This window comes from Cottoperca gobio, chromosome 23 (assembly GCF_900634415.1).
Source record: "Cottoperca gobio chromosome 23, fCotGob3.1, whole genome shotgun sequence".
Taxonomy (NCBI): Eukaryota; Metazoa; Chordata; class Actinopteri; order Perciformes; family Bovichtidae; genus Cottoperca; species Cottoperca gobio.
The window spans coordinates 2147791-2158907 of record NC_041377.1 but is presented as its reverse complement, the minus strand read 5'-3'; the positions used below and the strand labels follow the sequence as shown (position 1 = coordinate 2158907).

Genomic DNA, 11117 nt, shown 5'->3' with positions numbered 1-11117 from the left:
TCAATACATTTTTCAGGAATAGTTATTTATCCTGTGGCATATCTTTTATTATGCAAAACAAAAATAAATACATCATTTATATTTACTTGGGAACAGCTTGAAGCTCATATTCATCGCAAATATTAGTTTTCTAGCTGCAGCATTAAACTCTCAGGGTCCTCAGGGTGGCATCAATAACCCTTCTCTTGTTAAGAATGCCACTGCTTAAAGTGATCAGGGAACGCATGCTTGTTTGAGAATATTTTATGAGCATAATTGGGTTTATTGTATGGAGTCAAATTCTAACAAATCTCTCGTTAAGCTGAGTCACTTGTTCTGGTCTCATCACAACAGCAGCCTGTGCGATCCTGTCCCCACATGGACTGCAGCTCCTCTCTAGATGCTGCTTCGCACATCTCTTTCGTCACTGCCATCCTCCAATCTGCTCGTAAATACCCATAATCCATCTGACCCCCTCCTGGATGTGACCCCTGCACACCGCTGCCCCCGAGTAACTCATCCATCTGATATTTCAGGTCATCTGTTTCTATTTATACATGTGGAGCAGCGTTTTTTTTTCCGTGAGACAGTTCTGAAAGCAGCATGCACTTTCCAGGAAATCCATGCAGCTACAGGGGTCATTACATTCCTCACAAACTGCTTTTATTTATTTAAACACAGCACTTATTACATCCTTTTGCCAACATGAAACATCGTGTTTCCATATTCTGAATTAATGATGAATGCATTCTTAAATCCATCACATCCCAGACTTACCCTGTGGCTTTTTGTAATTGACAAACCTGTGGTTGTTGTTTTTTTATTTAATAATCTCATTACATTTCAACACAGCATTTAAATTACAATCTATATTCATGTATAACGGTGATCAAACATTGGCAGAGAAAGGGTCCCTCCCTTCTCCTCGTGCTGTAATTTGTCCGGCTTAAAGGTCCTGCTAAATCACTCCCCCAGGCGCTGCCATAACTCTTCTTATAATACAGATGCTATTGACAGAATACATATTATTCTTCTGGCGCCGGACGTGCACAGAGAGAGCACTTACTAATAGCTGCTTGCAAAGAACTAAACCGGAGTCCAAGATCATTATGGCCCATCCATCTCGCACTCTTCTCTAATTTGATGTAATGACTGTGAATCTTTTCAAGCAGAAATCAGTCGGCTGCCCTTCAGAGAAAAAAGTTAGCGCTAAATTACCAGAGTTTATCTACAAATGATTCATCTCCAAGCAGTGTTTTTTACCCGCAGTGTCTGAATATGGATTTATAATAGAATTAGTTTGAAGATAGTGATTGCCGTTTTCGAATGGCTTTCAGACGCAGCAGTTGGCGGAGAGGCTCGGGAATAATTTCCGTCAACATTATTCACAGTTCAGAATAATTGATGCATAATTACAGATTATTACAGATGCAATGTATTAGGGACACTTGCTCATTTTCTTATTATTGTTGTTGATTGTTTCCTTGTATAATGGCAGCGCTGTAGCTCAAGATGTCTTCAAATGTTTCACTGTCAGTCTATGAGCAACTAAAATGCCAAATAAACTGCAGTAGCGCTTGAACTTCCTCATTTCATGCTTTGTAATAATGTGATAAGAGGGACAAATATACTCCCATTAGTTTTCTTCTCAAATGAAATCCCCCAGGAGCGTGCAACGTCGTTACTTTTATGTCATCTATTATTTCCATTTGACAAAGTGATGGGTTCTGTTTCCCTGAAGGGGGCGTCAGTAGCCTAATGGTTAGAGGAAAGTTGTGCCAGAGGTTAAACTTCCATGACAAATGCATGATATGTGGAAATCAGTGACGCAGGCTAATCTCAAGGTGCCATGAGCAAGACATTTATTCCAAAGAAGTTGCTCCAATTACCAATAATAATAGTCTGTAGGTGAGAGAATATCATCATGGAGCTACGTCCCTCAGTTGTTCCTCTAAAGTGTTGCATCTGTTGTGTTCTGTATACCTCCCTCGTGTTTACATGAAGATCTGCTTTTATTGTCTGTCAGAAGCAACCTGATGGAGCTTGGTAATAAACAACAGAGCAGCTGTGGGAAAGCAACCTGTCATCAAGTAGGACAACCTCAACGCAAACTCGCAAGACTCTATCAGGTCACCAGGACATTTTCATCTACTTGTTCCCGAAATGCAATATAGATCACAGTCAACGCTGCACAGGGATTAGTCATGACCCTGTTCCAAACCATGTTCCTTTTGGATAAGTACAAGATAAGGCCAAGACACAACGTGACATGTTTACACTTGTTTGTTTGGTTTTTGTATAGATTGAACAAACAAGATCCTCTTTCCTGTAAGTGCTATTTATCAATCTAGATTGTTGAGGTGTGAGTTTGCTTCCTACTGTTTTCTTTCTACCGAGAAACTAGTTCCTACGAGGAACTGCTCACACCACTTCGTTTTCATTTTCTTTGGTGCTTTGGGGTTAGGGTTAGGGTTAGTACCTTCTACTTCCATTATATACAAGAGAAGGCAGGCATCTCTACGGCCGACATTTATAACTTGCACTAAAGGTAACAGAAAAGTATGCTTTTGGGGTAAACAGTCCCTTTAATTAGTGAGTTTTAAAGGTGCTGGAAGGCAGATTCTGTTCTCTTTGGACAGAGCTAAAATAGCTCTTTCTCTCTTGTTCATTTTTTTTTTAAAACCCTGAACCAAGGTAACCGGCTGCTGGCTGTATCTCATCCCGCACAGACTTGAGAGTGGTCTTTTCATCTAACTCTCGGCAAGGAAGCGAATAAGCATATTTCCCAAGTGTTGAACTATTCTTTTAACGACCTGTTGGATTTTCTTTTGCATGAGCACTGATGGGGATTGGTGCCTACAAACATGCTGACACTGACTTTATGAGCTTGTATCTGATAGGTAAAGATTCTTCAGTCCAGTCGTCTATATTTGCCTTGTTTACACGGCATATACTTCCGTGGGAGTGGAAACTTTCAGAAATCAATTCACTTGCAGTTAAAGGGCTTTGAGACCACTGCAGTGTAATCCCACCTCTTTAAAAAAAAAAAAGCAGTAGTGTATTGCAGCCCATATGGGTGGGAGCCTTTAATCTCCCCGTGCCCTCTTTCCGTGCACTCTCTAAGCCCTCACCCTCTCTAACCGGCCGTCCAGCCCACCACTTACCAACCAGTTTACATCTGCATGCAGCTGGGTGGCTGCAATTCACCAGCACATATGGACCATGTGATTAGGTTTAGTAACAGTTTCAATCAAAAACAGAGCAGATTATGATGCAGAATACAACCGGAAATGCTTAAAGATGATGAAAATGCAGCAGAAATACATCGATATGACATTTCTAAAATGTTATTCTTACTGCAGTGCTGCTCATTTGAAGTAAAGTGATGTTGAGAGTGAGATAAGATTCAGATGAGTTTAGTGTCTTTATGGATTTTGCTGTGAACAGCTGTGCACATGTCTAAATATTGGTTGTTGCCTCAGGTTGGTGGTAAGTCATGTGACTCGTCATCCTGCCTGAACCAGGGATTTGCTACTTGTTTTTGTTGAGCCCTGCTTCTGTCGAGTGCAATGACTGGCCAGGTATAAGGTATGCCACAATAGCAGGCACCATTAGGCAGCAGATCTACAGTAGATGAAGTCAGTGGTTTGGCTCCGTTCGGTGGTAGCACATAAACATGAGGATTAATCCTTAAGCCCTTCAACAAAGGTTCACTACCATCATTCAGTCCTTATCGGGCTGCATGCAGTGCATGTAGCCAAGAGAGGAGATAACAGGCATCACGGCTCAGCGGTTCACAATAAACCTTTATGGCAACCGTGGTTGCCATCAACTGATCTCTGAAGTGCAATGGATGAATGGATCATACGCGGCTACGCATTTACACATACAAGCACAGAGACACATCATTTACAGATTCAGCATGAGCAGGGCCACGGGCACACCTCTGTGAATGGTGAAGCCACGTGACTGACGACCTTTTATTTAGTCAGGGTTAATACGAGAGAACAGTTGATTTATACGTGGTCTCCATATCCACATACTTCTCGTGGAAAGCCTGAAAACAAGAAGAGCAGATGCTGTAATAGCAGCATATTAAATGCTCAGTTTTTGTAACAAGATTGTTCAGCAAACATGCCTGGGAGTGATGCTCATTTGGTTTTATGTGTGTGATTTTCTTTTTGTATATACATTTAATAAGCATTGTTGGAGGGAGGCTGGGATCCAAGATTTTCATTGCCAGCGACTGCTTCATTGTAATTGTTGTGCACATGGTAAATAAAGAACTTGCTCAGGAGTCCACACACTTTTTGGTCATGTAATGTGCTGTTTACAAATCTGCCCCCTGAGCAGAGCTGTGCCTTTTATTTCCCTTTTTATTGTAGTACAATATTGTGACTTTTTAATAAGCAATTTTCTTAAAACGTGGGAAAAAAATGTGTTTAATGGTTTAAATTGTGATTTTACTTCCAATTGCATGTCAAGAAAATCCCGAATAAAGTGCCACATCATTGTATAGTTGTGGACTGTCCTGCCTCATCGCATCAAGATGGACATTTGTGGTCGTGCGTGTGTTTGTATAGCTGCTGTCCCTGTGTAAACAATGCCAGGTTATGAGATATCATGAGGATGGAGGTAGATTAATCTCTCTCCCAACCACTCCCAACATCCCCTCATCTCTCTCTCTCTCCCCCCCCTCCCTCTCTCTCCCTCCCTCTCTCTCCCTCTGATGCTGCAGCTCCTGTAGTCTCTCCAGTCTCCAGTAAACAGCAGTCATGGCGACAGTGGTCCAACCGCTCTCTCTGGATCGAGGTAAGGCGCTTGTGCTTGTCATCTGAGGTTTTTTTTTTCCTACGTTTTGTAAAACTTCTGCAAGGAACTGGCAACCCCCCGGGGTAGATCCAGGTGATTGTGCCCGGCTCGTATTTCCTACAGCTTGTTTTTACGGGTCCTTATTTCAAGGCAATATGAGCTCGCGCTAAATAAAAACGTCCAGCCTTTTCCTATTCCGTGCGTGCATTTTGTAGAATGGAGCGCTCGCTTCCTCTGTTAATTTATTGCATGGTCTTCATGGCCACACACATTAATTCACCATCATTTATTTGAAAAATGGACACCCTTACACCGTTTACAGCGCATTTCGTTTATCCTCATCTCCATTATATAACATCCTCGGTAATATTATCCCGTTACAGCTCGCTTCTGCAAACATAAAGCCTCAGCTACTAGAGCGCTTTGGCACGAACATCTTTGTGATAGGAGACAACTTTTGTATTTGATTTGCAGGTTGCAAGGCAAGGCATATATAATATGTACAGGACACAGCTGTTTTCTTTCTGCACTTGTTGGAAACGTAAGCAAATTGCAATTATAGCCTAATGATATACTGCGATGGTGTTACTCTAATGCACCACAGGTAGTGTTTACTATGAGCTGGTATGTAATTGTAGACCATGTGACACGTATGTGTTCATCCCAGTACAGTACAGTACAGTTTGTATAATTTAGTATTTGTTTTATTTCCCTCCTTAAAGAAAAGAGCTGAATAGATTTGAGGATATTGTACAAATGCTACAAGCACACCTCAGGTCCCCTTAGTAAGATCATAGTAATACCACTAGGAGATGGTGTATTGTTTTATATTCAAGATGTTCTATATACATGCTTGCTTTAAATCTCTATAGCTTTCTTTTTTTTTAAAGTGGTGTATTTTTAGATCACAAGTAAAATAATCCCAGTCTTACATTCAGACCACAAGCTTCCACTGGTGAAATGTAATATTGCGCAAGCCTTGCATAGGAAACGGATGTTGTCAAATATAGAGAAAGGAGAGCTTTTTCCTCTGTGCCAAGTAAAACTAGCATCAGCTCCCCAGTCACTTCCAGGTCACAGAAGGTGACTATAAATACACTTTATCTAGTGGGAGCATAAATTATCATGCAGGAATTCATCTGACTGGTGTCACTTGTCATGCAGAATCAAAGTAATTAGCCACAATTGATTATTTTCTGCTGTTAGAATTAGATTTTTGTCCCCACCATGTACTCAATTGCAATTTATTCTTCACTAAAGTGTAATGCTTGTGGTGCATTCAAGCTTTACTGATGCACAATGGGCTATACCACGCAGAGGTAATACAATGAGGCTAAGATTGCACCAGGCAAACAGATAAACAATATAACCCACGCCTTTCCAACTCACCACTCATCCTATAAAATTACAGAAAGGGGCTTAGCTGTGCTGATAAACACGCTTTTAAACACTGAGGATAAGACAAATGTCTTCCATCTTGGTCAAATGTCAGCATTTAGTCTATTCAGCCTTATCTGATCATGGTCATTTGCTGGGCCAGTGATTTAGACGTGACCTCAGCCTGTATGCTGATCCATATTCGCATGAATTCGACCAGTCAGCGGCCGGCAGCTGTAATGGCAGGAGCTGTAATAATGATAGCTTCACTGAGCTGCCAGAGAGAGAGAGACATTACAGGCTCTCTTATTTTCAGCTGTTGCCACTTTCAAGAAAACACTATAATTGCTAATGAAAAGGTACTCACGACTCGTGTGGGGAGTAGGCTTTAGCTGCTGAGTTGCTGAGTTTGTCAAAAACACACTGGGAGGAAGCAGACATGTTCACTTCCAGAACTCCCACTTGGCTTGTTGGGTGTCAGCAGGATGAAAAGCATATTGCATCACTGGCCTTCCTGTTATTGTAGGAAGAAATGACTTTAATAAGCAAGCGACAGCATCGAGAACAATACATTTCAACCTCCCTGAACATTTGATAAAATCAGTCTGTAGTCTCTGCGGAGCTACGATTAGGCAAATCCCAGAGATGACATTCTTTCTGAGATTAAAGAGTGAGAGCAGAGGTCATCGTGGTGTATCTCTCTTGTAAACTTATAGAGAAGAAGAGACACAAGTGTCATCTGTGCGCAATAATTGCAAGTTGTAGCAACTGGACACACAACTAAACCAAAAAGTATTGAGCTAGCTAAATGCTAAGTCCCACATGCAACATGCTCTCAATGAACATGCTAACAGATGTTTCAGCAGGTATAATGTGTTAGCATGCTAACATTTGCTATTTAGCACTAAATACAAAGTATGAATTTTTTATTTTTGTACAGATTTTCATGGCAATACATTCATAGTTAAGGTAAGATGTTTCATCCTGACAGACCGATGAACAAAGGCTGCTAGCATGGCTAAAAACATCAATTTCACAGAAACTAGCTTCACTAAAAGAGAATCAACTGTACTGTGAATGAGCTGCATGACATATATTAGCATCTGATGTATATTAACCTGCATATCTATATCCCATAACTGAAGAACTATAGTGCTATTGTGTGTGTCTACACAGCGATTAAAGGAAAAATGCACTCTCAAAGTCTTACTGCAAGGCTTTCTAAAGATTCACCTTATCTACAATACTTCTGCTTCAGTTAGTGACTTCCTCGAGAATGAACTTTAATAACCCAAATGCACAGCTGCAAACGTGTTGCATTCATCTGTTGCTTATAGTGAAAGAGAGCGATAGCCTTTTGTTACATTTGGAAGGCATGAAAGCGATAGATTTTCAATTTGAGAAAATATGGGTTGTGCTCTTTACCCAGAATGCAACCTCCTGTAGCTTTATCATATTCTGCTCTATGAAGGATGGTGTCTCTGTTGTTCTCTGCTTCCCAGTGTGATAGGGTTTAAAGAGTTTCTGACAGTTTATATAGTTCTGTCTTAATGAAGGGAACATCTGCAGGACTCTTCTGCCCCAGTCCTTGTTTTCTCTGTGAGAGATCATGGCAAGTGTGTTCACTGGTTTAAGCCATAGACCTTGTTCCCATCACATGCTCTCAGACCAGCGAGCTGAAGGATTAGAGGGCTGCTGACGGGCTGACGTCACTCATAGCTGTTGATATCTCAACCCACTTCCATTTAATACAGAAACAAAGGTTCTTAGAGGAATTGTCTTGGAGGGACAGTTGGCAGCAGAGTTGCCAAGGGCGCCAAGGACAGGTCAAAGCAACGTTGGAAAATGGCAGGGTTCTTTAAGGACTAATTATTCTAGCATGCATGGCATGTCAGATAGCATCTCTCAGGGTACAAAGGTGGAGTGGAGTCAAAGGAAGGTCATTTAAGCATCATTTAAAAAGATGATTTAATCACGAGCACATGGTTTAATGAGCTCAGCCTCTGATCTGACCCGTGTTTATTTACAGTTATTCACAGAACCACTATGTTGTGGAGCCTTGTCTACTGTTAATGCCTTCATTACATGTCACTGTGGCTTTGTTCAGCTCTGTGCCTTTTCTCTAATCAGCAAATAATGAGGATGACCTTTTTTCCGTCAGTCGGAGAAACAGTTTCTCTACAGTGCGTAGGTTCCTTCCTGTCAGGCTGTTGAACATCACTTCAAAATGGCAACTCTAGAAAGAATTCCTCGCTCCTTCGAGTGCGACTCCTTTTGGTTTTCTTCCCTGTGTGTCAGAGTTTTGTGACTCAAACAATCTCTGCCCAGTTTATAGCGTTCTGTCTTAATAGACTGGAGGGAACTTCTTCAGCCCTCTACTGCCACAGTCCTTGTTTCCCCTCTGACAGATCGTAGCGAGTTCACTGATTTGAGGCCCGGCCCTGTTCACGTCACATGCTCTCAGGCACACCAGCGAGTTGAAGGATTAGAGGTCTGCTGACAGGCTGACGTCACTCATGGTTGATGATATCTCAACTCACCTCTGTTTAATACAGATATATATTAGAGTAATCGTCTTGGATGGACACTGTCCTGTAATTAGCGAGGATGAAGAAGACAATAAGTGCCATGTTTTCAGTCTCTGCTCTCACCGCAGGCTCCCACAGGAGCCATTAGCCCTCAAGGAGTGATTTATTTGTCGTGCTTCGAGGGGATCGTGGCAGTAGGGCAAATTAGAGCTTATTCTCCTGGCATAGGACCTGTTTGGTAAAACCCTGTTGTGACATTTTACTCATACAGAGTGTGATCATTTCTGTTGTTATGGTCGGAATTTGCAGCAGTGTTGCCAAAAGCACCAAGGACATTCAGGTCAGCGTGGCGGTGGCAGATGGCGAGGCCTTTTCAGGACATTTTATCCTCGCATGCATGGCGTCTTGGATAGCATCTCTCAGGGTACAAAGGTGGGAGTGGAGTCAGAGGAAGGTCATTTAATCAGAATTTGAAAAGAAAGGATCTTTAGGAGATTTAATCACAACCGTATGCTTTAATGAGCTCAGCCTCCGATCTGGGCGTGTTTGTTTACATCGCAGCAGTTTTGTCGAAATTACACTTCTAAGTACTGAAAACAGATTACACTCAGTTCTGCTGTTCGCTGTTATATATTGACTAATTGTATTAGAAAACTGGAGCGCTGCCCGGTGCAAAGAATACAGTACATCTACACAACAACATTGTGGAGCCTTGTTAAGTGTTGAAGCCTTCATTACGTGTCACTGTGGCTTTGTTCGGCTCTGTGCCTTTTTTTATAATCAGCAAATGATTACGATGACCTTTTTTTGTCATCCTCATTTTAGAAGCTCAGGGAAATGAGTTTTGGTGCCACACAGACATCTTATACCGTTTACCGTTCTTTTGTTGCATTTTATTCTTTTAAGAACAAGGATTCAAAAGCATATTTGTGATTAGACTACTTAATATAATGTAGATCATCATGATTGTTAAAGGTTGGAATACCAAGTGAGAACTGTTTTGTTCAATGTGCGACTTATTGTTTAAGAAATCCCAACTGATGCAGCGAGCTCTTACATTATTTATGATCCATCTACGACTTCTTCTGTCCTTATTCTGCTTTGTGTTTTGTTTTCCTTTTATTTCTACAAGAGCGAGAGAGAGAGAGAGAGAGAGAGAGAGGAGAGCGAGATAGAGAGCGAGATAGAGCGAGAGAGATAGAGAGATGAGAGAGAGAGAGACGACCAGACAGAGAGCGAAAGAGAGAGAGAGAAGAGAAGATCGCGTAGAGTATAGATGAGAGACAGAGATATATAGAGAGACGAGAATAGAGACTACCTTACAGTGAGAGAGAGACAGATAGAAGATATAATAGAGAGAGAGGAGATAGAGAGAAGAGAGAGAGAGAAGAGAAGAGAGAGAGAGACGACAGAGAGACAGAGAGACAGAGAGAGAGACAGAGACAGAGGAGGAGACAGACAGAGAGAGAGAGAGACAGAGAGAGAGAAGGAAAGACCGTGGCATGTGAGAGAGAGACAGAGAGAGAGGACAGACAGAGAGAGAGAGAGAGAGACAGAGGAGAGAGAGAGACAGAGAGAGAGAGACAGACAGTGACAGTGAGAGAGAGCGAGAGAGACAGACAGGAGAGGAGAGAGAGAGAGACAGGACAGTGAGAGTGAGGGAGAGAGGGAGAGAGAGAGAGAGACAGAGAGAGAAGACAGACAGAGAGAGAGAGAGAGGACAGGACAGTGAGAGTGAGGGAGAGAGGGAGAGGAGGCAGAGAGACAGAGAGAGAGACAGACAGACAGACAGACAGACAGACAGACAGACAGACAGACAGAGACAGATTCAAATTGATTGTCATGAGGTCATATTTCTGACACAGGAGTAAACTTTATGTTTTGTGTTCATGTGACTTGTATGATCACTGTTGCTAGGCGACCGACAATAAAAACCGACCAATCCCACTTGAAGAGACGATCAGGCATCTGGTTCCAGATCCTTCGGAGGATCTTGAAGTTTGGGGGAAATTAAAAGGAATATTGCATGAACCTTTTTGGAGAGTGTGTTATTATTGTGTTATTCTCATTCTGTTTGAAGCACTGGAACATTTCTAACTGGTGTGAGAGGCAGCATTAATATTCTATTTAATATCATTCACAGGTTTTAGTTTGACTTAAATGCTACATTTATTTAGTATAACTAAGTATATTTACTCAAGTATTGTATTGTACTTAATCTCCACTACATTTATCTGACAGCATTAATAACTAGTAACTTTTGATACAACATTAAAATGCTTTTATCGCTATACGTGTTCGCTAGTGATAAAAACTGATCTGATATCCCTTTGAAAGGAGCCATTCTGCATAATGAGTACTTAAAGTGTTTTGACATAACATTTAGTATTCTGGACTTTTACTTGTACTGGAGTAATTTCA

General features: G+C 41.5%; 1 protein-coding gene across 4 annotated transcripts in view; it reads left to right on the top strand.

Annotated features, from left to right (window-relative positions):
- The first annotated feature begins 4651 nt into the window (after positions 1–4651).
- Positions 4652–11117, top strand: part of lin7a (lin-7 homolog A (C. elegans)) — a 31434-nt gene continuing 24968 nt past the window's right edge. For all 4 annotated transcript variants that reach the window (XM_029461921.1, XM_029461924.1, XM_029461922.1 and 1 more), the window contains exon 1: positions 4652–4791. In XM_029461921.1, the coding sequence (XP_029317781.1) occupies positions 4755–4791 (37 nt within the window). In that variant the 5' untranslated portion in view covers positions 4652–4754. The remainder of the gene's footprint in view (positions 4792–11117) is intronic.